At 55.4% G+C, this 26,270-nt stretch overlaps 3 protein-coding genes across 3 annotated transcripts in view; all 3 read left to right on the top strand.

Annotated features, from left to right (window-relative positions):
- FAM102A (family with sequence similarity 102 member A) overlaps positions 1-5,247 on the top strand; it is a 32,738-nt gene extending 27,491 nt beyond the window's left edge. Inside the window, exons 7-11 of the mRNA XM_004713287.2 lie at positions 322-426; positions 521-713; positions 1,214-1,335; positions 1,446-1,515; positions 2,646-5,247. Coding sequence (XP_004713344.1) covers positions 322-426; positions 521-713; positions 1,214-1,335; positions 1,446-1,515; positions 2,646-2,691 — 536 coding nt within the window. The 3' untranslated portion in view covers positions 2,692-5,247. The remainder of the gene's footprint in view (positions 1-321; positions 427-520; positions 714-1,213; positions 1,336-1,445; positions 1,516-2,645) is intronic.
- A 1,797-nt stretch (positions 5,248-7,044) lies between these two features.
- Positions 7,045-9,737, top strand: DPM2 (dolichyl-phosphate mannosyltransferase subunit 2, regulatory). Its single transcript, XM_045288586.1, has 4 exons — positions 7,045-7,102; positions 7,391-7,480; positions 8,197-8,299; positions 9,058-9,737. Exons 1-4 carry the CDS (start codon positions 7,100-7,102, stop codon positions 9,114-9,116), a joined length of 255 nt encoding a protein of 84 aa, XP_045144521.1. The 5' UTR covers positions 7,045-7,099; the 3' UTR covers positions 9,117-9,737.
- A 6,710-nt stretch (positions 9,738-16,447) lies between these two features.
- Positions 16,448-26,270, top strand: PIP5KL1 (phosphatidylinositol-4-phosphate 5-kinase like 1). The gene is made up of 11 exons (XM_004713288.3): positions 16,448-16,505; positions 17,686-17,889; positions 18,771-18,821; positions 19,024-19,178; positions 19,454-19,578; positions 19,948-19,982; positions 20,074-20,129; positions 22,158-22,270; positions 22,579-22,732; positions 25,274-25,905; positions 26,187-26,270. Exons 1-10 carry the CDS (start codon positions 16,476-16,478, stop codon positions 25,539-25,541), a joined length of 1,191 nt encoding a protein of 396 aa, XP_004713345.1. The 5' UTR covers positions 16,448-16,475; the 3' UTR covers positions 25,542-25,905; positions 26,187-26,270.

The following is a 26,270-nucleotide window of genomic DNA, read 5'->3' as shown; positions in this document are numbered from 1 at the left end:
CCACCTCAGTTACAAGTTGAGGGTCTTTTCTTTTTTTTGTACTCTACCCCCGAGGCAGGTACCCCCTCTTGTCCCCAGTGCCCAGCAGAGCACGCCAGTGGGGAAGGCTTGGCAGAGAAGCGTGAACCAGCCTGGGTTCGATGGCCCACTGGCCTGACCTGAGGTGTACCTCTCTTCTGCGAGCCCCCGATTGTCAGTCCGTGACGTGGAACCACAGATGCCCGCACCCCACCCCCAGTCATAGGTGCAGAGAGAGGACATGTGGAGCAGGGTGGGGCTGGCCCGCTGGGTAACCCCCCGCCCGCCCATCCTGCCTTCCAGGGGTGCCGGAGGAGCCAGACCAGAGCCTGTCCAGCCCCGAGGAGGTCTTCCACTCTGGACACTCCCGCAATTCCAGCTATGCCAGCCAGCAGTCCAAGATCTCTGGTGAGGGCCCGCCCGGCCGCTCTGGTGGCCCGGCCCAGCCTGAGGAGCCCTCATGAGCACCCCGTCCTCATGGGTCCTCCCTCCCGCCCACCAGGTTACAGCACGGAGCACTCCCGCTCCTCCAGCCTCTCGGACCTGACACACCGCCGAAACACGTCCACCAGCAGCAGCGCCTCTGGTGGCCTCAGCATGACCGTGGAGGGCCCCGAGGGCAGCGAGCGAGAGCACCGGCCCCCGGAGAAGCCGCCCCGGCCTCCTCGGCCCCACCTGTCAGACCGCTCCTTTCGGTGAGCCCCGTTGCTCATTCTCCCTGGGGAGAAGGGCCCCTCCCACGAGGCCGCCAAGGCTTGGTACAAGGGTTGAGCACCCAAGGGAGCAGCTGGCACCTGCCCCGGGGGTAGCACACTGCAGAGGGCACGAGAGCCTTCTGAGCCACTGCTTCTCCAGCTGGAACCGGGGAGAGAGTTGGAGGGTGCCGAGTGCCTAGCGTGAGGCTCATAAGGGCATAGCGCCATGCCTGCGTATAGCGAGTGCTCACCTAATGCGTGTCCCTGCCAGCTGAGCGCACTGGTTCAGTGTGCTTTAGACCAGGTAGATAGAGTGGGCTAAGTCCACAGTGCGTCCACTGTGTGAGCTCAGGTGGCTTCTGAACCTCTCAGAGCCTCCACGTCCCTCCTTAAAGTCAGCACCGACATCCGAGGGTGGCTGTGAGGGCTTCGGACATTCTGCCTGGGCACCGTGTTCTGCTGGCACGGCTCTGACTGGACCCTCTGTTCTGTCCCTCCAGGCGGAAGAAGGACTCAGTGGAGAGCCACCCGACCTGGGTGGATGACACGCGCATCGACGCCGATGACATCGTGGAGAAGATCATGCAGAGCCAGGACTTCACGGACGGCAGCAACACGGAGGGTGAGCTGCCCACGTGTGCGTGTGCGCGTGTGCGCACGGGGAGGAGGGACCAGGCAGCTGCTGGCTCCAGGGGCCCCGCTCAGCCGCCATCCCCTCTCGTGTTCCCACAGACAGCAACCTGCGGCTGTTTGTGAGCCGCGACGGCTCCACCACACTGAGTGGCGTCCAGCTGGCCGACAGGTAGGGGGTGAGGGCGGGGCCTGGGGTGGGGTCCTCGGGCAGCATGAGACCAGCTGACCAGTGGCTCCAACGCCAGTTCTGTCACTGCAGCCTGACCCTGAGCAAATCACTTCTCAGGCCTCGGTTTCCCCACCTGCCAAATTGTGTGGGCAGCACATGTCTCAGCAGGAAGGGAGGCCGTCCACACCGTGCACTTGTCTGTGGCGTCCCAGGGGTGGTCCTGGAACACACCTAGCACACAGCCGGTCCACCTTTATCCGGGGCTCTGTTTTCCTTCCCCTTCATTCGGGATGTGGGAATCCCTAAAAACTTCAGGATGGTTCACGCACTTACTGGACAAATACCCGGTGAGCATCAGCTACCACCAGGCACTGAGCTCAGGGCTGGGACAGAGCAGGAGAATATGCAGCCCAGACCCCTGCCCTGAGGGTGCTCCAGACCAGCGGGTAGGAGCAGGCTTTAGGACGCTGGGGGACTGAAGGTGGGAGGGAGTGGGTAGAGGAGTGTCCAATCTGCAGGGTTGAGCCCATGTTTCTTGGTGGGGAAAGCTAGATAAAAGAGCTAGAGCGCAGTAGCCCAGGGCCAGGACCTGCCCTCTGCTGCTGTTTTGCTGACCCCTGCTGGCAGAGGTTTGAATTCCTGACTCCCTTCCAACAAGCAGCCTGGGCTGCCCTAGGTGGGTGGGAGGCTTCTCGGGAGGTTTATGAACAGCCCCGACTGCCTCATCAAGAAGAAGGCAGTCTTGTGGGCACAGGTGATGGCAGAGCTGGATGCCACGCCCCGTTTTTCCAGAGCCCCAAGGCCAGTCCTTGCTTGCCTCAGTCGCCCACCTTCCCAGCTTCCACTGGCCTCTTGACAAGCCTCATAACCTCTCAGTCTCTTTTATCTGTCTGTCAGATGAGATGGGGCAGCCCTGCAGGACAAGCTCAGGGCCAGGGCCTGTGCCAGCTCTGCAGCCCCGCGGGCAGCCCGGCAGCTCATCCTGACATGGGTGCCCAGGGTCTGTTTTGTCTCCAGCGAAGACTTAGTAGCTCTGAGCCTCGGTGTGAGCCCCACCCTGCTGTAAAGGGCCTGCAGGGCCTGGGCACGTGGAGCAGCCAGGAGGCATGCTGACCCCTCTCCCCCCACAGGGTCTCCTCCGGGGTCTACGAGCCGGTCGTGATCGAAAGCCACTGAGGAGCAGGTGATCCTCCTGGAGAAGAGCCTGCCATCGTGAGCAGCCAACCTGTGTCATTCCATGAAGGACTGTACCCTCCAAATCTCCAGCCAAGCCACATCTCATCTATGCCTCCTCCATGCGCTCAAGTCCCCAGATCATCATTCCATGTCCTCCCCTCCATGCTGGACCCTCCGGGCCCACTGAGGCCCAGGCACCACTGTGAATATTCTCCTCTGAACCACTAGAGGGCAGAAGGCCAGGACAAAAGTAGGACTGCCAGCCCTGGAGGCCGGCAGACCCCTCAGCCAGGGATAAGCAGTGGCTCCTAACCACAGGGCATCCTGTGGCTGGGGCCTCTTCCCTGCAGCTCCACTCACACCTAGAGCACTGGCTGCAGCCCCCGCAGCAGGGCCTGCCTCCATCACCCTTCCCTAGGATCCCGCCACCCTGACCCTCTGACTGCTTCGTGCTTCAGCTATCCCCTGCCTATAGTCCCGGGGACCCGCTGGCGGCCTGCTCCTGGGGACAGACCCCACCCCATCTAATGTCCTCCTGCTGCCCTGGCAGCCTGCATTTTGCACAATGCTTGACCTCTGCACAGCCCCATTGCCCCTGCCACCCCTTCCCGAGGATGCCCGGGCCCCGCCTGCTGTGCAGTCAGATGTCCAGGCCCAGCAGCCCGGCCGGAACAGGGTGCTGCCTCTCCTGCGTCCACTTAGGTCCCCAGCTTAGGTCTGGGACCCATGCCTGACAAGGACTGCCTGTCCACAGGCTCCCCTCTGCCAGGGCTGGGTCCTGAGCAGCTGGGTCTCCTGGCGGGAAGGCAGGGCAGATGGGGGCCTGGCTCCGCTCAGCTGGGCTTGGCAAGCAGGGGCCCCTTTCTATGCCCCAGGGTCAACTGGCCCAGGCTGGGGGTGCTGGGGGAGGCAGGGAGGCCGAGTGGGCTGGCCTGGAGCTGGCTTCCAGGCCAGGAACACACAACCCCCCTCTGGAACGGCCCACCCCACTGGCAAAGGCAGCAATGGAGCCTGGGAGAGGTGCTGCTCACCTTACTGAAGCTCTGTTCTCAGCACTTTCCCCACCCCACCCCAGCCTCGGTATTGCTTAAATGTGGATTCTGGCTGCAGCCAGGACCTGGACCCCCACACTCCCACCCTTCTTTGAAATGACTTTCATTTTGTATAAACCCAGCGGGCTGGTGTTTGTTTAGTTCCAAAGTTTTCTTTTTAATTCTTTTCTTCGTCTCTATTTTTTTCTCTCTTTTTGAGTTCACAGTTTGGTTTTTTTCTCCTTCCCCTGCAGGGAGGGGTAGGAGATCCTGTGTTCTGCTCTGCTTGCTGGCCGGGCTCCAGCAGGGCTGGGCATCTGAATGCGGGGAGGGGGTCAAGGATACTGATTATTTGGTGTGGGCAGGTAGGGGCCCTCCCCAGGCTGGGAGGGCACCTTGCCCCGTTTCCCATGTGCCCCTGCTGGCAAACGTTGGGGTTCTTGGTCCGAGAACCCATCGGCGTTGGGGCCAAAGCATTTCTGGATTTGGTTTGGTTTTTACACTTTCAAATCCCCTAGGTCTTTTTGTAGAAAATGAATGTTAGAAGGTGCCTGCTCCAGCAGGGCGGAGCTCTGGTCAGCTCTGAGGGTCCCTTCCTGCTCCTCGGATGCCTGGCACTTAAAAAAAAAGGCTGATAGCACTGTCTCCAAATGGGGTGCCCCCCTCCAAAGGTTGGGGGGTGTTGTCCTTTCTTTCTGTGTGTATGACCTCAGCCCAGTGGGCAGTGGGGGGCAAGGGGGGCGTTATATTCAGGGTGGTGGTTCTCATCTGGTTCAAAGTTCTGGGGCTTCAGGTACAGAACTGCCGGCCTTGGCGCTATTGGGACACTCCCTCAAAGCCAGGACCCCAGCCCTACCTAAGGCCAGGTCTGAGCTCAGCAGTCAACCCAGAAAGAGACGGAGCCAGCCTCACTTCTTGTGCCAGGTCCTGGGCAGGAGAATTGAACTAACTGAGAATTGGCTCACAACCAAATTAACATTGTCTAGAGCCAGAGGCCAGGTGCCTGGGCCTCAGCCCTTTGGCCCCCCTCAGGCTCAGTGAATCCCCACCAGGCACCCGCAGCTCCTAGACTTCAAATTCTATATAGAGAGATATATTATAGATATTTTTGGAAATGAATCAGTCTATGCAAAACCAGTTTGGAATGATCTTGAAAGACAGTTTAACATTTTTACAAAAAGATTTAAGGAAAATTAAAAGTCTGAACTATTTTTAGAGTTGTTTTTTTTTTTCTTGGTTACCCCACAAACTGACTACATGGTCTGATCTACCAGAATGGAAAATGTCCATTATTTTCCTCTTTCCAGTGGGGGTTAACAGAGAGATAAGGGGGAGGGGATATTTTGGTTTTTTAATTCCTCTCCTTTCTAACAGAATGCTGCCACCACCGCCCCCAGATTCAGCAGACTGTGCATCTCTGTCCCAGCTTCTAGCGTAGAAAATAACTGTAAGGGGAAATCAGTCTAGTGTCAATGTCTTGGTTTGGGGATTAAAAAAAATAAATGTTGCAGTTTTTGTTTTGGTATGACTGGGCTCATTGTGTGCCTCCCTACCGTGCCAGTGACCTTGGGATCAAAGGGCATAGGAAGGAAGCCGGATGTACAAGTGAGGTCATGTCCTAAGGGTGGGGGAGACACCCCTGGTTACAATCAGCATCACCACCTTTATTATTCAAATGCTAGTGAGACAGGCCCAGAAGGCACATATTTGTGAACACTGGAGGCAGGTCCTGGATTAGAACTTGTCTCTAACTTCAAAGCCCAAATCCTAGCCACTGTCCTGTGGCCCTCCCCCCTATCGGGGAACCTAATGGATGTGGCTAAAGGCAAATAACTCTGGTTCGTCCAGTTGCAAAGGGGTTGGGAATCTAGTCTGGAAGTCAGTATCCAGCCGGACCTGTGGGGGTACTGAGCCAGTCCCCGCCTCCTAGGCCCAGGCCAGACATGTCTAGGTTGGGCCTGAGCCCCTCTCCGCATTTCCCTGGCTCCAAGTTACCCAGAAGCTAGGCAGCTTAGCTAAACTCGGAAGTGGTGAGAAACCTGGGGGCTTTGGTGCCTTGCCCCCAGCCCAGCGTTAGCCCCACCTCTTCTCAGAGCTGGCCCCGTTTGGCTCTGATTATCTCCAAACATTAAAAAAATTGTGAAGTTGATTAACTGATGTGTACCAAGCCCAATCTGGATACATAATAACCTTGGACCTTACCCTCAGGGAGTGTTAGGCTGGGTTGAAGAGAGAAATCAGTGCTCATGTATGTGGAAGAAACAGCTGTATATCAAGCAAACAGCCCCGTCCAGATCAAGCCCATAAATCCAGTACTAGTCCATAATCCCTTGTCAGACTCACGCAACTACATGCAATGGTGGTGCAGGAAGATCACAGGCTGGTGGGTAAAGGCATATGGGTCCAATGGTGGTAGCCGAACCAGGGTCAGCCAGCAGGAAGGGGAGGCAGAGAGGGAGGGAGGTTCCAGGACCCTCTGGACAGGCTAGACTCCACCCCTACACTTACATAGCTTCAAGTTGACATGGAATTATGTAACTATCACAGGAAGCTAGCTAACTGAGCCAGACAACACATTGAGGTATTTCAAAAACTTGCTGGGAAATTTTCATCTTAATTCCACTTTTTGATGCCCCCTCCTAAACTAGCCAATTGAAAATACAGTGACCAGCCAGTGCCCCTGCTGTCTCCAGATGCTAAAGCTTCGGGGAGGGGTGGGGGGGATTCCCTGTGAGGGAGGAGCTGGCAGCCCTCTGAGCTGTGGGGAGGACTGTTCTAGGCCCTGGACATGGAGGGGGTGGGGACACCAAGGATGATCTGGCCCCAGCTTTCCTGGTATTCACAGGCTAGGCGTGGGAGGTGGGGCGGAAAGGGAGGGCTGGTTCCCTCGCCCACCACCCTGCAGGCTCGAGGTAGCCCCTCCTCCTTGCCCCAGACGTGGCAGTAAATATTCTCGGTACCTCCAACCGACGGGTTAGGAACCGAGAAGGGGAAGCGAAGCCAGGTTCTGGTGACTCCAGCCTGTTTCTGCCTCTCAGCCTTAGTTTCGTCACCGGAAAAAAAAAAAGAGAGAGACTTCCAGCCCCATTCCCAGCCCGCTCTGATTTGGGGACTATGGAATATTTGGAAATTAGCTAGATTTCTGGGGCGGGTGGAACAGGACTCTGTCCGGGGAATAGCCTAGGGAACAAGCGTCCCCACAAAGCCCTTGAGAAACTTCATTCCCCGACATGCAACGGGGAGGCGGGGCCTGCTGGTCTTGGGTAACGTAGTTCCGGGTAGGCCTGTGGACTACGACTCCCAGCGTGCCCCGCGGGTCCCGGATGCCGTACCAGAGCCGGAAGTAGCTTGCGGCTCCGGCGTCGGAAGTCGGGGTAATGGTGAGTTTGGGGCCGACTGCGGGGGCTTGGGGCATTTCAGGGCGGTGGCTGGGTTCCTCCCAGGAGTTGGGTCCTCGGCGCTCGGAGCCAGGGTCGCCTTCCACCAGCCCAGCGTGCGGTTGAGGACGCCCAGGCCTGCTCCCCCATGCCAATCCCAGAAATGGACTCCTTCGTCCACCCTCCGTACGTGTGTGGAATGAATGGGAAGTCAGGGCAGGCTGCGACGCGCCCGGCGCTTTAAAAGGAGAGTCCGCGTCCTCAGCCGAGCCCTCCCATCCATTCCTCCAGGCCACGGGAACAGACCAGGTGGTGGGACTCGGCCTCGTGGCGGTTAGCCTCCTCGTCTTCACGTACTACACCGTGTGGGTGATCCTCCTGGTATGTCTGCCCGCCGCCCCGCCCCCACCCCCCATCCCCGGCCCTAACACCGACCCTGGGAACATGGGAGAAGCAACGTGCTGTGCTAGGGGTTTTGCCGGCCTTACCTCGCTTAATCTCTAAAACAGCAAGATAGGTAAATGCCAGCCGTGCCCCGTTTTGTATATGAGGATAAGCCGGGGCTCAGAGAGAAAGGCTCGGCCCAAGGTGGGATGTTTAACCACTGCACCAAGACGCCCTGTTGCTTTCCCTTTGATGGGAATTCTAATGGATTCTATGAAGGCTTGTGGGATCCCCCCTCCCCCCATATGGAAAACTTTGTCAGTTATAGCTTAGGGAGTACAGACTGCTAGAAAGGCAAAATCTTGCAAGATTAAATGAGTAAATCCCTTTCAGAGGGTGGTGGGGTCGGGGGGTGGAACCATTTAGGACCAAAGACCTTGGAGCTCAGGCTGGGGAATCTCAGAATTCCTTCTATACTTCGTACCCGAGCTAGTGAGAGTGGCTTGGGTGAGCACCAACCCACCGAACAGGTGCCCCGTAAGCAATCAGTGAGGGAATGAATGGGGAAAACAAACTGAGAAACCCCAAGGCTGGCCCAGTACCCTGGATGGGCTCAACTCCCTGGACAGAGGAGGTGGGCTGGTCGGGCTGCGGCTGTTGAGGGAGCCCAGGCAAGGCAAACAATGCTCATCAGAGCTCTGCCCTCGTGCCAGCCGTTCATCGACAGCCAGCATGCCATCCACAAGTACTTCCTGCCCCGAGCCTATGCTGTTGGCATCCCACTGGCCGCAGGCCTCTTGCTGCTCCTGTTTGTAGGTAAGTCATCACTCCCCTTACCCCATCTGGTGGGCCCTCGTGACCTCTTATCCTTGAAAATACTTCCACCCTTTGGCACTTGTTGTAGGTCCCCTGGAGGCTCGCTGTCCCCAAGCCTTTCCTGGGCGTTTGTTTCCTTGTCTAGACTGCAAGTCTGCCCGTCCTCACCCCTCCAGTCTTCCCAGTGCCCCGAGCTTATAGGACTCTAAAGTGATGTCTACCTTTTCCCTCGCGTCCCTCTGCTCACACCTCAGTCACCTCTCACCCTCTAGTCATCCTGGTTTGTAGTCCAGGCACCTCTCTGGCGCCCATGCTTTCGTGCGGTTGGCTTTCTAAGGCCTGAGCCGGTGGTTTAGTCATTGCTTTGTCCACAGCACTTGGCACTGGGCTGGGGCTCAAAAAAGTCATTTGGATGGTTCGCCAATTGCATTGGACGGTAGAGTCCATGGGTGCCTGGAGGATGAATGTTGAGTAGACAGGTGGACGACTGGATAAACGGGGTCGGTGGAATGAGTAAATGGATACCTGGATGGGTCTTATTCCCTGTCGAATGTCAAGACAGCGAGTGAAGTGACTTACCCATGGGAGGCATTCCATGTTGTGTGTGTGGAATGGCTGAGTGGATGTGTGGCTTGATGAACGACTAGGAAGGTGACCAGCTGACCTGGAGCGCGGTGGGGCAGGTGCATGGTCCTGTGTTGGCCACTCTGCCCTGCCCAGCACCCGAGCCCCGGTCTTGTGTGGTTTGTGTGTTCCAGGAGTGTTCATCACCTACGTGATGCTGAAGAACCAGAAGGTGACCAGAAAGGTTCAGTAAAGGTCCAGCGGGGGATGAGCTGCCCGTCCCTTCTCTGCTTCCCTCCAGGCCAGAGACCTTGGGAGGGAGTCGGCAGGACCATTCCAGACACCGAGGGCCCTCCGGCCTGGCTGTCCTACAGTCATGCCCATGGGCAGAAGCTGTTCAGGACTGGCTCCTGATTGGACAGAGCCCTGCTCAGCCCCAGCTCTCCCTTCTGGAAGCCAGGAGGGAGGGGTGTGTGGACGTCTCCTCCTCCCGGCTTCGGGCCCAGGACCTGAAAGATGTTGGTTCTCCCCACCTTACCTTCAGACTCCTGTCACCTTTTCTTTGGGGTTCTGCCCTCACTCTGCAGTGTCCTGCCCACCACCTGCAGATGCTGGATCAGTGTCCGAGGGAGCAGGTAGTCTCTCCCCACCGTGGCCTGCTCCCTCGCAAAGGCAGCTTTCTCCGACAGCCCCCAGCGGTCAGACTGTACAAGGACTTCAGGACCTGGAAAGCCATGAAGAAAGACAGCCAGACAGAGCCTGGGGTAATCGCCAGGCATCAGGGCACATTAGAGTGGCCACACTGGGCCCCCAGACTGCCCACTCATGGAGGCCCAGCCCAGGGGAGTTTCACAATAAAAGTTGATCAGGTGTTGGTCTCGGTGGTGCCGCTCTTGACCAGGGGATTGGGGCAGCACCAGGACCGGTGTGAGGCACTCAGAGCTAGCCCCAGCATTGGCCTCAGGTCACAAGACCCTGGTTCATGCAGTGAGGGTACTGCCAATGTCTGCTCTGGGCCAACCCTGAGCGGAACCCTGGGGAGAAAGCAGGGACTGGGACAGGTGTGGTTCCAGCCGGGTGGCTCACGGCTGGGGAATTGAGCTGGGCAGTTAGTGGGCGTGCTTGGAGAAGGAGCTTAGCTCCTCTCCCCACCAGCTGTCCAGTGGGGGGGGGTGGGGAGGTTGGCATAGCAGTCTGCTACAGACAGCTTGACGGCTCACTGGCCAGCCTAGCTTAGCATTTCCAGGACCCTCTGGCAAACCTCTTAAAAACCCAGCTGGCCCTGCACAGCAAGGACGACTCAGCGAGAACAGAGCTGGCGCTGCTGTGTTCCGGGTGACTGGTCTGACACTGGCCCTCGGCTTGCCAACATTCCTCCCTCCCCTCCCACTGCTGTGGCAGAAATTCCTGTCACCAGGGGCCTCGCTAGGGGTACAACCTCTGCCTCCTCTCAGTAAGAGCCTCCTGTTTCATGAAGATAGCCACTGACAGAACCCACCAACAACCCAGAAATTGCCCCCGTGTACCCACCCCCCACCTCACTCCCCTCCACAGACAAACTTCCCCAGAGGCCAAGGATGCCTGCAACCTGTGTTTCCTTACCTCCCATGCTCAGCATCCATCCCCGTCACCCACTAGTGCAAGTAGTAACATCCAGTCACTTTCCTCGACCCCTCTGACACACTGGGGAGAGTCCTGTGGCATGGCCCATCCAGCCGGAAATGTTCTCTGATGCTCCACTCCTTCCTGCCTCTCAGTCTAGAGGACCTCAGGGCTCACTCACAGATGTTACTCAACTCCCTGGGACCTTGTCACACCCCAGCTTGCTCTGTGTCTGCACCCAGGCACCAAACTAACCTCACATTCCCCATTGGATGGGCTCCCTCATTGTCGCCTCACTTGTCAGCTGAATTCACAGACTTGCCTCATCAAAGCTGTTTCTCCTCTCATGCCCACATCATTCTGTGTCGCTGCCCCCAGCAGGAGATGTCTATCTCCCTCCTGTCACTTTCCCCTCTCCCCAGGAGCTACCTCCCTAGAGCAAAACCACCATCAGCTACCTCAGCCACTGATGACTGCCTCCCTGCTCCCCACTGCTGCTCTGGGCCCTCCAGTCTGGCTACATGCAACAGATAATGTGACCTCTTAAAACATCTAGTTCCATGCTCATGGGTAGGAAGGCCTAATGTGAAAACATCAAAAGTAGGCCTCTCACCCCCCCAACCTCAGAATCTGCACAGTCACCGTAGTTGAACAGCCTGGTCCTGGTGCAATGGAACAATAGATAACCCAACCATCTACAGACAACTGGTCTTCAACAAGGGGCCAAAACACGTTAAATGGGAAAGAATTAGATGGTATATGAATGATATATCAATACAACTCATAAATGGGGGAGTAGTCTCTTCAACACGTGCTGGCAAAGTTGGATCTCTATCTGCAGAGGAATGAAACAGGATCCACACCTCACCCCGTGCACCGAAACAAGATGAGTTCAAGATCTAAATGTAGAGCCCCGAGCTTTAAGACGATCCATGAGAAAATAGGGACAAACTTCAGGGTCCTAGTACAGAACATAAACAATGAAAGAATAGACTGGGGTCTACTAAAAATAAGGCAATGCCTCAAAAGAGAACTCAAGACTGGAGCAATGATACATCCAACAAGGGACTAACAAGCTTGAGATGCTCGTAATCGCTCCCGTGTGAGAGAACAAATCCAAACAAGATACCACCTTACCCCGGCATTAGCCACACAATTAAAAAAATAAACGTTGGGGAGGGTCTAGAGCAGCGGTCCTCAACCTGGGGGGTCAAAAGACCCTTTCATAGGGGTTGCCGGATTCATAACAGCAAAATTAAAGTTACAAAGTAGCAACGAAAATAATGTTATGGTTGGGGGGTCCCCACAACATGAACTGTATGAAAGGGTTGCGGCATCAGGAAGGTTGAGAACCACTGAGCTAGAGAAATGAGCCCTCATGCTGCTGATGGGTCTGCTAAACACTGGAAAGCCATGCTTCAACCACTACGGTACAGTGCTGCTTCAAGCAACTGGGGGCAGAAAGTCCATAGGACCTGCAGTCCCTTTGAGGGGGACATACCCTAAAGAGTAAGAGCCATACACCCACTATGTTCATCGCAGCACCTCTCACAATAGTAAGTACGTGGGGACAGGCTGAATCCTCAGCTGGCTGGATGAAGGAACGTTGCTACCTACACACCATGGAGTACTACGCATCACTGGAAAACGATGATGGAGCTGCGCAGGATAGACCTGGCGAACAGGATGCGGAGTGAAAGTAGTCAATCACGAAAGGACACATTCACGTAGTGTATGACATCGCTGTCGTAAAGAAAAAAGTGAAAGGTTTTCACACCGAAGGAACAAACTTTGATGGTTCCCGAGGGAAGAAGCAATCATCTGGACTCCAGCTGCCAAAGGATGAGGGAGATCGTCTTCCCCAAGGGGAGAAGAGCGAGCCAGAGGGTCGGGAGGAGCTGGGCGGCAGGGGCTACGGGCTGGGATAGATAAGTAGCATTGCTGACTATAAACCTGATAACCTGACATATCACATCCTCACCTGAATCACAATTTCTTAATGATGTTTCTTAAGATAAGGAAAACACATCCGAGCATGTTTCTCAACTCACAATGTGTTATGGAGTGGAATTCTTTATCTCCAGAATAGGTGTAGATCCCAGCGTCACCTGTGATTACAGTCCTCATCGGGCGGGAACGGGTGGTTATATTAGGGAGGCAGGATTAGTGTGTGTCTCCACTCAACCGCTTGGGATGTTAAAAAGCGGTTAAGAAGTGAGCAGAGCCTGGGGGCAGAGAGATGCCTCATGAGGACTGCCCAGGAGCTTTCTGCTTCCATAGAGATGTACAGCCAGAAACCCACGGGGGTGGGGGTAGGGGGAGCAACTCTACCCTGCTCTGCTGGGTCATGGCAGTGAGCTTGGCGGGTTTGTTTTTGTTTTGAGACAATGAAGACAATGCGTCTCTAGGCTCCCATCCTTCTCCCTGCACAGCGGACAGGGCCTTGCACCCTGGGACACTGTGTGGTCGGTCCTTTGCATATCCTACTCGTTCATTGACTCATTCAACATAGACTTGTTGAGCCAGGAAACCAGACAGCCAGGATTCCTGCCCTTGTGGCTCTCACATGCTGGGGAGAGATGTACTAAATAAGCAAGACAAGCTCTGACAGTGTTGAAGGTGATGAAATAAAGCCAGGTGATGCCATCAGAGTGAGAGCTTACCTCATTCATTGCTGGTGGGAATATCAAACACTGTGGCCCGACAGCCATGGGCACAACAGTCTGGCCCTTCCTCAGAAAGTTAGGCACTGGATTAGCATACGGCCCAGCCATCCCTTGTAATAGCCCAGAGGGACTGAAAACAGATACACCTATGTTCATTGCAGCATTGTTTAATAATCCAAGGATGGAAATAGCCCGTGTCCATCAATATATGAATGGATAAACAAAATGCAGTCTACCCAGCAATGGAGCTTTGAAGACATGAGGTTTCTGGCACACAGGTGAACCTTGAAAACATGATGATGCGGGAAACAGAGAGCGGTACGGGAAGAGAGTACGTATGGATGAATCCTTTATTTTCATCTATTAAGAAGCCTAGCAGGCTGGGCTTTCGGTGGTGGAGGGAGGCTTTCACCCTGCTGAGTTGGAGGTGAGTCCCAATCACATTCTCATAATTAGTATTGTTCCCCACTACATCCTTCCATAATAGTGCTACCTTACAGTTAGTTACCTCTTACAAGCACGGGCCGGTTGCCATCTAGCCGGCAGCTTTAACTACAGAGGCATCCATGTGTTTTTGCTCTCCAGGCTTTGAAGACAGCCACTCCCCTTTACCTGACCCAGGGACTTTTAGGGTTAGAGTACAATCCACTTTGTTACATATGTGGTTACCTGTAATTGGGGGGCTTGCACTCACTCCTGAGTGTATATTAGCCTTGGTTGGAAATACATTCTCTCTCTGCGTGGACCTGAAGTTATTATGGTCCGGAGGTGAGCTCTAGCATGCTTTATCTTTTCTGATGTCTTTAATTTTACCCCTTAATTAAACAACCGCCCCTTAGATCCATTCAATTGTGGGGGCTGGTACCCCACAGATGGTGAGCAACCTAGTCACAGAATAGGTGTAAAGAACAAATACTAAATGGCCCCGCTTAGATGAGATAGTAAGAATAGACATGACAGAGATGCCCCTCAGTGGTTGTTAGGGTGAGGTGGAGAGGGAGAAAGAGTTATTAAAGGTCACCACACTTCTGGAGGCGACCTTGTGGTGCAATGGTTAAAGTGCTGGATGGTTAACCAAAAGGTCAGCAACTCAAACCCGCTGGTCACTCCATGGAGAACTGTGGTTTGAACGGGGGTGCCAGCCCCCCACCACTAATGACGGGTTTGATAGGCACAATTGTATGGTTGAGATATATAAATATTATATTAAAGTCTTAGAGAGCATGAGAGATAGAAGAGAGATTGAAGTAATGGAGTCAGACACATTTCATGGTAGCAATGCTCACCTCAGCTCCGCTTGGTGGTCCACGTGGAGAGAGGGGGAAGGGAAGGAGGACAAGGGGAAAGGGAACAGGGGAGTGAGGATGGGAGAGGAGAGGGGGAGCATAAGAGAGGTCAAGGGAGGAGCCAAGAGAGCGAGAGAGATCTCTATTGCTAACCCAGGCCTATATACCTTTGTGGAGGTGTGCAAGCCCACTAATTATAGGTCAAGACATATGTCACAGGAAGGGGTTGCACTATAGGTTATACAGCAATGAGAGGGGGACAGTCTAGGGACATACACACAATAGGAGGAGGAGGGATTGGAGGTATACAGGTGACAAGATGGGCAGGTCCTAGAGTCAGGATGGCAGCTGGATCTCCATAGGAATCATTATCAGTAGGGTGTGAACCCTACCTACAGGAACCAAGTTAATGGTCGGTCACAAGCCTTAGCCCAGCAGCAGGGAGTAGTCTGGTGGGGTGAGACAGCAGTCTGGCAGTGATTGTCTCAAGGGAAATAATTTTTATCCTCAGCTGCAAGCAGTGTCCTAAGTCTAACATAATTGGGGGCGAGGACTTGGGAGAAATCTCTCTGTTTTCCCACAGGGAACCATGTGGGCTTCTGTTTCCATAGAGTGACAACTGTGGACCCTCTGTGACGCTTGCAGTCTGGTCTTACAGGATCAGCAGTGGCTTGGGGTTCTGCTTAGGTCTGGATTGGATTGGGTTTCTGTTAAAGGGGATGCAAAACATTAGAAAATGAACAGGGGTGATGTCTGTACATCATGGTGAGTGTGGTTTGTAGTTAACCGCCCTGGAGTGAGCCCCTGTCTCACTGGTGACCCGGTGTGTTAGAGTAGTACTGCCCCACGGGGCTCTCTAATGCCTGCACTTCGTCTTCCCCGCAAACAAAAAGACAGTGTCATTGAGACAATTCAGACTCTCAGCAACCCCATCGCACAGCGTAGGCCTGCCGGGTGTGTGTGTGTGTGTGTGTGTGTGTGTGTCGAGACTGTCACTCTTTATGGGGGTACACACCGAGGTTTGCAGCCGCTGACCTTGTCGTTTGAACTGCTTCCACCACCCAGGCTCCTTGAAGGACATTTGTGCCACTAAGGTATTTAAAAATGGTTGGATGGGCAAATGTCATACACATTTCACCGAAATTTTTAAAAAGAGCGAGAGCCCAAGGTTCTTTCTGGGGGGTGACCCGAAGGAAGGAATAAACGTCAGGGTTGGGTGGTGGGTGGTGGATTTCAAACAAAGAGGAACAGCAGATTAAGAAAAGAGAGAGAGAGAGAGAGAGAGAAGAAACAGTTTGGTGTGGGCTCCTCCCCACGACCCCAGCTGGGGCTGAAGTGTAGGGAATGTGGTGGAAGATGGGACTGCAGAGTGGGCAGGGCCACAGCACGCTGGGCCTTGGGTCGAGGCAGGGTTTGAATTTTGTTGTGGTGCCTTGGGAAGCCACTGATGGCTTTAAGCAGGAGAATGACATCATCTGATTCATGCTTTTAAAAGATCCCTCTGGCAGCGGCTGCAGCGGCCCTCCCTTGTGCTCACCACCGAATCCCCAGGGCTTAGCACTTAGCACTGCCCTTGGCCCGTAGTGAGTGTTCCCCAAAAATGTGCGTTGAGTGAATGCATGCCGCCCCTGCCTTCCGGTGTGACCTAGGTCGTTTTTTCTTGGGACCTTAGTTCTCTCACTCTGAAGTGAGTAAGGGAATTCAAGCCAGTGTGGGTGGGGGTGGGTGGTACTAGATTTAGGCTACTCTGCCTCTCCGTGAGGCCCGGGAGACGAGATGAGTCCCTCATCCCAGAGAAGCAGTTAGGGAGCCCTGCCTAGGGAGGACCCTAACCATTGCCTGGGGCCGCGACCCCGCCCCGCACTGGACAGCGGTCCGAAGGATGCTGCAACCCCGGGGCGGGACCCGCAGGTGATTGCCGGCGCCCTGCGCGCGGATTGGGTGCAACCGTGACCAGCATCTTACTATTGGCCGTCCCGGAGACAGGGGCGGAGCTTGACTCCTGCAGCGGGGCAGCAGGGCAACGCGGCCAGAACCCGGGAAGCTGCTGCGCTGGCCATGGCTGCGCCGAGTCCCGGCCCCCGCGAGGTAGGTGCGGACCCAAAAGAGGAAGGAGAGGGAAGGGTTGGGGACAGGGGCCGGCCCGCTCCTGCCCTAGAGGCGCGGACACGCCCCACCATCCCAGTTCAGGGAGGGGTCCTGCACGGGGTGAGCACTAGGACACGCCCCATTTGGGTCACCGGTATAAAGCTGGAGTCTGATGGTACCCCCCCCCCATATAACTGCCTCGGTTTCCTCATTGGGAAAATGGAGGTGGCAATAAAAGTGGCTGTCCCTACTGCTCATAGGTCAGTTGGTATGAACTCCGGCTCGCAACCCTCCGCTCTGGGCCTGGCACACACTGGCAATTCAGCACAGACAAGCGAAAGAGATGCCTGACTTACCAGCCTGACAGCTCCTTAAACCCAACAGTAGCAGCCGTTCTACCTGCCAGGAAGGATCCCCATTTTACTGATGGGAAAGTGGGGTGCAGAGATTAGTTAGTGACTGAGCTAAGGTTACACCGCTGAGGGGAGGCCCGTCGGCAGCTTTGAGTGCAGAACACAAGCTCTGCCAGCTGGCAATAATGCTACCACCGCCACGAAGTCGATTCCGACTCATAGCGACACGCTATAGAAGCGGTTCTCAGTCTGTGGGTCGCGACCCCTTTGAGAGGGTCGAATGATCCTTTCACAGGGGTCGCTTAAGATCATATTTCCGATGGTCTTAGGAACCGCGACACCACTCCTCTATCTCCAAGCGGTCCCCCCACATGCAGATACGCCCACATACGGGGTCACCACCACATGAGGAACTGTATGAAAGGGTCGCGGCATGAGGAAGGTTGAGAGCCACTGCTCTATAGGGTTTTTGATACTGTAAATGTTTACAGGCGCACGCAGCCTCATCTTTCTCCAGTGGAGCGGCTGGTGGGTTTGGGTCTTGAGGCTAGCTTGGGGTAGCTGCCCATTGCCTACCCACACTGCCACAAGGACTCCTTCGATGCTAATGGTACTGATGGTAATAACCTGTTTGGGGTTCTGAGTGCATACCAGGCACACCTTAGCAGATCAGATCAGATCAGATCAGGGCAAGCACTACCCCTATTTCATAGCCAAGGACACTGAAGCAGAGAGAGGTGGTGGGGAACTCCTGAGTAGAGAAGGTGGGATTCCAACCTGGGCTGTCCAAAGCCTGAGCCTTATTCCCTGTGCCTCCCTCCCACCAGGTCCTGGCCTGCTCCCCAGAAGCTGGACGCAGAGCAGCTGCCTCAAGGTCCGGTCGCCACAGCCTCCTCTGGCGATTGCGAGACAAGCAGTGCCGCCTGGGCCTGTTTGAAATTGGGCCAGGCCATGAGCTGCATGGGTTAACATGCATGATGCAGGCAGGGCTGTGGGCTGCCACCCAGGCCACCATAGACCACCCGCCCACGGTGAGTGGACAGTCTGTCCTGGGCAAACCATAACACTGATGGCAAACCCAGACTGGTGGGCTGTCCTGCTGATATCACTGGGCTGGGGGTCACAGGGCTATCAGGAAGAGAGAACAGAGCCAGGCCATGGACAGAGGGACAGTCTGGGGTGGGAGCTCAGGGAGGACGATGGAAAGCCCAGAGTGTGTTTGGACTTGTGAAGAAACTCCTGGCCCTGTCGGTTGCCTGCCGTGTGACTAGAACAGAGCCTCAGCCCCTGGCTGGGCTTCTCTGTCTTCTTCTGGTTAATGGGGGTGGGGTTTTATACTCCTTGGTCTCTAAGGCCCTCCTTGATTGCTTGGTTGAGAAAGGACCCACTCCTACTCAGCTAGCTTCACCCCTCCTCCCTAGAGCTCAAGCTGGAGCCAGACTGGCTCAGCAGAAAGGGTTTGCCAAATGCAAACTCAGCAGCCAATCAAGCCTGTGTGAGTGTGTGTGTTGGCTGTGCGTGTGCACACACAGTGTGTGGCTGACCAACCACCTACATCAGGGACCTGGGGGTCCAGGGAGACTGTGAAGTCCAGAGGGAGCCCTGGAAACGTCATCCCCCGCTGAAAAGCTCCTTTGTCTCCCAAGTGCCTGTGGGAAGGAATCCTGGCTCTTCCACATAGCCTCAAGATCTGACTAGTTCAAGCCCAAGGGCCAACTATCCAGCCTCCCTCACACTCCATCCCCTGGTACAGAGATGGCAGCTGGCTTCACTTGACCAACACACCTAGGCCTTGGGCTGGGTCACAGTCTTCTCTGTACATCTCAGGGGGGAGTGCAGATGCTTGGAAATTCGGGGTCAGGCAGTGGGGGGCTTGAGGGGCTAAGACTTGCCCCTCCACCCCTCCCTCCAGGGCCCATCCAGCCAGGAGGATTTTTCAGAAGTTCTGACCCAGGTTCACGAGGTAGGATGCCCAAGACTCTTGTGTGAGAGGGGGTGCGCCTGCCTTTGCCACTTCTCCTGTCTCTCCACCTGTGCACAGGGAGTAATTGTCTGCCTCAGGGTCTTGCAGGAAGGGTGTTCTTTATCCTGATCCTGGGGACCAGGGCTACCTGCACACACTTGACCCAAGTGGAGGCTCTTCTGGCTCATCTCCCTCCCCCCAGGGCTTTGAGCTGGGCACCCTGGCAGGGCCGGCCTTCGCTAGGCTTCGCCGCTCCCTTGGCCTGGCTGAGGAGGACTATCAGGCGGCCCTGGGCCCTGGAGGCCCCTACCTGCAGTTCCTGGGCACCTCCAAGAGCAGCGCCAGCTTCTTCCTGTCGTGAGCAGGCGGCAAGGGTGGGCGTGGCGGCGGCAATTTTCTGAGGGGTGGGGGAAGAGAAATACAGCATCCAAGGCCAACGAGGGTCAGAGTGCCTGGAGGCCAGATGGGGACAGGAGAGCCTGAGGGGTAGGGCCCTGGAGGAGGGCGGTGTGAAGATGGACCCTCCCCACCCTTGGCAAGAAGGCTGATGGTCAGCCGACGCGCCTCCAGATCGGCTTTGGGCTTTGGCAGTATCCTTTCCCTCTGCCCCCCCTCCCCCCCACTCCCCGCAGCCACGACCAGCGCTTTTTCCTGAAGACACAACTGCGCCGGGAGATGCGGGCGCTGCTCGCCCACCTGCCCCGCTACGTGCAGCACCTGCAGCGGTACCCGCACTCGCTGCTCGCCCGGTTGCTAGGTTCGGCCTTCTCAGGATCCGGAAACGCGGGACAAGCGGGAGGGGAGAGGGCGAGACGGGAGAGAAGCAGTTCTGGGCTCCGGGGTTGCGGGGCCAGGGGCTGGACCCCGAGTGGAGGCGGGTCTTAAACGGCGGAGGACCGGGGGGCGTGGGCGAGGGGCGGAGCCCACGAAAGAGGGACGTCCTTAGTGGGGCGGGACCAATCCCATCACGGAGCGAGGGTTGGTGAAGGGCGGTCTGGGGGCGGGGCTTGGAGGCGCGGGCTCAGAGGGCGGGTCTCAAGGAGGCGGGGCGTGGAGCTGGCCCTGGGGCGGTGTGGACCGGGGGTTAGGGGCTGGGGCCCACTCACCAAGCTCTCTCCAATTCCAGGAATGCACAGCCTGCGAGTGGCCCAGGGCAGGAAGGTGGGTGAGGCCGAGGCGAGAGGCCCGCCGGGGGAGGGGGCAGCTGGAGGGTGCGATCCTGGCCTCTCTCCCTTGTCCCCCTCGCCCCCAGAAATACTTCATCATCATGCAGAGCGTCTTCTACCCGACTGGCCGCATCGCTGAGAGGTGAGTCTCCTGGAGAGGTGAGCCTGACCAGAGCCCAGCCCGCCCTCCCCCGAAGCAGCCACCCTGCAGATAGACAGGAGTAGATGGGGAGACTGAGGCTGGAGCCAGGAAACGGACGTTCCCATGGCCACTAGCCCGGTGGGTCAGACAAGAATGCCATGACAAGCCTCTTTTCTTAGAAAAAAAATTTGTTTTTGAACAGTTTTGTTGGCACACAATCCACATATAATACAATTCAGTAGTATAATCATATCAAGAAGAATTGTACAATCATCACTGCAATCCATTTTAGAACATTTGCTTTTTCTTTTTTGTTGGTTTTGGTTTTTTTTATTAAATACGTTTATTGGGGGCTCTTACAGCTCTTATCACAATCCATATATCCATTGTGTCAAGCACATTTGTACATATGTTGCCATCATCATTTTCAAAGTATTTTCTTTCTACTTGAGCCCTTTATAGCAGCTCCTCGGTATTTTCATTCGCTTTTCTTGTACTCTTTGTTATTAGCTGTCCATTTCCCCCCAACCTCCCCTGCCGCCCCCCAAGAAACCATTGATCCAGTTGGTATCTCTGTCGATTTACTTATCCTGGATTTCACAGACAGAAAAACATACTTAAACCAACAGAAGCAGAAAATATTAAAAAGTCAAACAAATTTAAAGTGGGTCAAGAGGGAGATCAAACAGTAAGGTATTACATTCTAACCTAACTGCATCTTCAATAGCCCACTGTACAGTGCATTCTGCGTGCTGGCAAAACTGGCCGCATCTCTGACCCGGATCAAGGAGGCCGGTGGTGCCCTGGTTATAATCTGCAAGGTCAGCAGTTTGGGACCACCAGCCCCTCTGAAGGAGAAAGATGGAGTTTTCTTCTCCCGTAAACAAGCCCACAGGGCAGTTCTACCCTTTCCTATAGAGTGGCTAGGAGTCAGCATAGACTCCATGGTAGTGAGATGTGTGTGTGTGTGGTCTATGATCAAATGGAATTCACTGGAGGCATAATTTCTACTTTGTTTTTTTTTTCCTTTTGTTAATTGAAACAACTTTTAAATGGGTCAAAAAAGGAGATCAAATGCTAAAGTTCAATGCATTTTAACCCAACTACCTCTGCCATCATAGACTTTACAGGTTATTCACATCCCTCAACTCTGGTCCAAGGGGATTCACCGGCGGCACCTGCCCTCCTGCACACTCGGTGGACTAGGCGCTTTCCAACCAAGTACACTCACACACACATACAGACTTGACCCCCAGAGCAGCTCCCAGAGGATGTGGTGTGGTGTGGTGTAGTGTTCACGCCCTTCCTCCCTGTGGGACAGAGTAGGACTGCCCCTCGGGGTTTCCAGGGCTGTCATCGCTTCCGAAGCAGACCCCCACAGCAATCTCCTGTGATAGATCCCCACCACTGACTTTGGGATCACAGGGAGGTGCGTAACCACTGGGCCACCAGGGCTGTTGTTACCACCCCCATTGTATAGATGAAAACAGAGGAAGGGAAGGGTCATACGGCTCAGAAATGAGGGAGTGGGATCTGAACCCAGCCTCTCCTGACTGCACATGGCCCGAGGTGCCTCCCGCCCTGGTTCTGCCCACAGCCACCCCATGAATGTCCCCCTGACCCCGCACCGTCTGCTTCCTTCAAGTTGTCCTCATGCTGCACTGGTGTCTGGAACACCCCAAAAGATGACAAGGTGCTGAGAGGCGGGATAGGGTAAAGCCTGGGGCCAGCTTCCAAAGGCCCGAGTTCAAATGTCTGTTCTGCTCCTTCCTGTCTTAGGCAGGGCAGCTACTCTTCCCCCCCCACACCCCCAGTGCTGTTTCTTTGTGTCCGAGAGGAGCAATGATGGGGAGGCTTGTGCTGAGGATTCGAGCTATGTGTGGGATGTGTGGGATGGGGCAGTGCGCGTGTGAACAGCACACACACACACACACACACACACACACACACACACACACCAGCGCATGCTCTTGTTTCCGGGGAGGGACCTTGTGAGTCTCAAAGTCTGGCTTCTGTCTACTTGCCCAGGTATGACATCAAGGGCTGTGAGGTGAACCGCTGGGTGGAACCAGCCCCCAAGGGCAGCTCCCTAGTCCTGGTGCTGAAGGACCTCAACTTTGAGGGCAGAACCATTAACCTTGGTGAGCCACGGCATGGTCCCTGCCTGCTCTTTCTCCATTCCACGTGAACTTTAGAAGGGTGTCCTGGTTCTGTCTGTCCTGGGCCCTAGTGCTCCAGCCTAGACTCTAGAGTCAGGAAGAGCAGCGTTCAAATCCCAGCTCCACAGCAGAGGCTGAGGCAAATGATCTGATGGGGGTTGGGAGTGGAGTTCTTTCTTGTGGGAAATGGGGCAATAACGCCTCCCTACCCTCCTGGGACATGTGGAGACCTCGAGCACTGTGCCTGGCAGACAGGGGACACTCAGTGGGAGGTGTTGCTGCCCCAACAGGGCCCCAAAGGAGCTGGCTGCTCCGCCAGATGGAACTGGACACTACCTTCCTCCGGGAGCTCAACATGCTGGACTATAGCCTCCTGCTGGCCTTCCAGGGCCTCCACCAGGACGAGAATGGCCCGGGCAGCAGTCTCATCTTCTGCGTGACCAGGTGGGCACCCCATGGCAAGAAGGGGGTGCTGAGAGAGCTGGTTTGGGCAACTGCGGAGGCAGAGGGGCACCTTCCCTGGATGAGGGCCCCAACCGGCAAAGACATGAAGGCTGGCAAGTGCAGAGTAGTTGTGTGTGCACACATGCACATGCACGTCTGCGTGTGTAGGGTATCTGGGAATGTCTGGCTACTGGGAACCTAGGGTGCATGAGTGGCCCCCAGCAGGAGACAGGACAGGAGAGGTCCCGTAGACAAGGACTTGGGCACTGATTTGAAGACTGCCCATGTTTCAGCAGGGGCTGTGGAGCCAAGGGAAGCGCCAGAGCTTTAGAGAGTCCTTGCCACCACCCTTTTAGGACTCTGAGCTGAGGCCCCGGAGGTCAGCACCATGTTATCCTCACCTTCGTGGGATAACTGCCCTGTGTGTGCTGCCCACAAGCCTCACTGAGAGGGCTGGCATGCTCCCATTTCAGAGATGTGCAAACTGAGACTCTGATGGGAGAAGTGCTCACGAGGGCACGTGACTGGATTTCCATTCTCCCAGATCCACCTCCGTGGTTGAACAGGATGACACACAGGGACTGGGACCGAGGCTTTCAGAAAAGAACCCCATTTATCCGACGAGCGGACATGGGAAGTGAAAGACGAGGTTCTACTCACCCAGCCCTCCATCCTCAGCCCCCTGGGGGAGACCTTTGGATAGGTGAGGTCTCCAGAGTCAGTAACGGGCACTTTCTGGTGGGTCGGTAACGTGGCAGTCCCAGGGGGTGGATGGGTGGGCAAAACCCGACCATCCAAGTTATTTTCTCCCCTCCCCTTGACCCAGGCTGGTGCTTAGGTCAGGGTTGTACACAGATGAATATGGTGGTTGTTGACACATTGACACACTGCTCTGGCCCCATCCCAACCCCAGTTCCCAGTGCCTCCCTCAGAACCAATCCTGCTTTCCGACTAGCTAGGTGGGTAGAAGACAAGGACCCCGCCCCTGCTCGCTGAGCTTCAACAACTGGGTTCTCATTGGTCCGTGTTTAAGACAGTTTGTCTCTCATTGGCTTACTTTCCCCCAGGACTTGGGTACCAGATTTTGCCTTAAGTCTGTGCTGACTGATGGCCACCCCATGCATTTCAGAGTAGAACTGCCCTCTCTGGGATTCTCGGTGACTGTGATCTTAAAAACAAAACAGGTGCCGGGTGATGGGAACAGTTTGAGCCCTCAGAGCAGCAGAAGAAAGGCCTGGTGATCTGCTTTCGTCAAGATCGCAGCCAAGAAAACTCCACGGGGCAGTCCCGCTCTGTAACACACAGGGGTCGCCCAAGGGTGGCATCGACTCCATGGCCATGCCATGGGCTATTCGCTTGGAAGTAGATTTTTTTCTTCCGCAGGGCTACTTGATGAATTAGAACGTCCACCCTCTGGGTTAGCGGTCAAATGCAACCCATTTGCACCATCCAAGTGGCGCAGGAGTGAAGCCCCTCAGTTCCTCCCCACTGGATGACAAAGGGAGACCACTCTAACCTGCTTCTGGCTTGACCTGGGATTGGAGCCAGGGGCATCTTCTGATTTGGGATATGTTGTGAGGTGGAAAAGATGTGCGGCAGCACACACCGGTGCTGAGCTTTGCACCCAAGGCTCCCGCTCTGCTATAGTGAGCGGTGGAGGACCCCAAACAGAGGTTTAGAAAGGCTTACCCCACTAAGGGACTTACCCCAAGGCACCTCACACAGTCAGTGCAAACTGGGATCCCCCAGGACCCAAATGCTTTCCTCCAGCTCGACGCTATCCAATCGGATATAATCTGGCCAGACGTGTAATTTTATGCTTTCTAATAGCTTTTTTTTAATAGCCCCATGAATTTTAACACTATATTTTACTTAACCTAACATCTCCCAAAGTTTGGCATTTCAACATTTAATCAAGATAGAAAGAAGCCCTCGTGTCATTTTGGGTGATGAGTTGAGATGCTAACAGCAAGGCCAGGAGTTCGAATCCACCAGCCACTCTGCAAGGGAAAGATGAGGCTTTCTGCTCCCATGAAGAGCTAGTCGAGGAGCCCAGAAAGAAAAAAGAATGTTTGGACACGGACTGTGGTAGCAATTGTACAATCCTGCTTGACTTGAGTGAACGATGGAATATGATATATGTATGAACTCCCAATGAATAATAAATTTAAAAAATGTTTAAAGAGCTAGTCTCAGAAATCCAAAGGGGCAGTTATAGCTACCCTGTCCTATAGGGTAACTGTGCATTGGAATCCATTCTATAGCAGTGAGTTGTTTTTTTGTGGGGTTTTTGTTTTTGTTTTTTTTTGGAGTTTGGTAACTCCAAAATATATGACATTTTTTCATGCAGTCTTTGCAATTCGGGGTGTGTTTACACGGAGAGCAGACTCCCTCCGTTTTAAGTGCTTGGCTGCAGACCATCAAACCACACTTTACCCCACACGCCAAGGGCCACCTCAGTGGGGTGAGGGGGGTGGTGGGTTTCCCTGGCCAGGTTTCCCTGGCGGGTGGGTAGGCTGAGGTCCCCTTGTCTGTCCTCAGGTCTGTGCAGGGGACGTACAGCCCGGAGGAGCCAGAAGCTCAGAATCGCCGGCTGCTGCCAGACGTCCCCAACGCCCTGCACGTCCTCGACGGGCCCGAGCAACGCTATTTCCTGGGCTTCGTGGACCTCGCCACGGCCTACGGGCTCCGCAAGCGGCTGGAGCACCTGTGGAAGACGCTGCGCTACCCGGGCCGGACCTTCTCTACCGTCAGCCCGGCTCACTACGCCCGTCGCCTCTGCCAGTGGGTGGAGGCGCACACCGAGTGACCGGAGCCCGGCCACACTCACCCCATCCGACCCTGGGAGCTCGCGGTCGGGCTCTCCTCGCCGCCGTCCCTCCTGATGGCCGGCAGAGGGCAGCATCCCCTAGCACAATAGCAGCACTGCCCATCGAGTCCGCTGCATTAGCTCGTTTACCTCCCCAGAGCGCCTCTTCTCTTTATACAGACCTTCAGATGATGATGGGGGCGGGGGGCGACGGGAATCGAGGGAGCGATCACGCAGCAATAAATGCTTGAGCCCAGGCCTTGTGAATTCAGGAGACTGTTTCTTAACCAACAGCCCCCCAAACCCCTGTTTCTGGGGAAGGAGCGGCCAGAGATACCAACTCCCTCATCCAGCTTACCCAGGGGTGAGTAGAAAGCCAACCATGAACATGGGCCTCCTGACCCATGCCCCTGGCTCAGACCTTCTCTAGGGATTGGGGTGCAGCAGGTGGTATCATGGGGGCGGGAGAGTCTGGGGCCATGGGACACCTTCTGCTGCCATCCACTTGATCTTGAGTGAGGGTTGGCCCCCAGAACCTCACTTTTCTCATCTGTGGAGGGAGGCAGAGGTTGGCAGTCAGATACATCACAGGGGGTCAAAGCAGGGAGCGTGCAGACCCCTGATCTCTCCTTCTCCGTTCTCCAGGAAGCTCCAGCCAGGCCTCTGACCCAGATCCAGTCTGATGGGCTGCACCCAAGCTTCTTCCAGAGCTGTGTGACCAGGGCAAGG

The sequence above is a fragment of the Echinops telfairi genome, unplaced genomic scaffold, assembly GCF_000313985.2.
Source record: "Echinops telfairi isolate 266 unplaced genomic scaffold, ASM31398v2 ScPeMD7_22;HRSCAF=79, whole genome shotgun sequence".
NCBI classification, from domain to species: Eukaryota; Metazoa; Chordata; class Mammalia; order Afrosoricida; family Tenrecidae; genus Echinops; species Echinops telfairi.
The sequence above is the reverse complement of the archived record's forward strand: the minus strand, read 5'-3'. Positions and strand labels throughout refer to the sequence as shown.

Bases quoted from the DNA above. Each gene is read 5' to 3' on its own strand.
- DPM2 (XM_045288586.1), top strand. The intron at 7,481-8,196 runs GTATGTCTGCCC...CCCTCGTGCCAG, and splicing joins CCGTGTGGGTGATCCTCCTG to CCGTTCATCGACAGCCAGCA. The intron at 8,300-9,057 runs GTAAGTCATCAC...TGTGTGTTCCAG, and splicing joins CTTGCTGCTCCTGTTTGTAG to GAGTGTTCATCACCTACGTG.
- PIP5KL1 (XM_004713288.3), top strand. From the start codon at position 16,476: ATGGCTGCGCCGAGTCCCGGCCCCCGCGAG. The intron at 22,271-22,578 runs GTGAGCCACGGC...CTGCCCCAACAG, and splicing joins GGGCAGAACCATTAACCTTG to GGCCCCAAAGGAGCTGGCTG. The intron at 22,733-25,273 runs GTGGGCACCCCA...GTCTGTCCTCAG, and splicing joins CTCATCTTCTGCGTGACCAG to GTCTGTGCAGGGGACGTACA.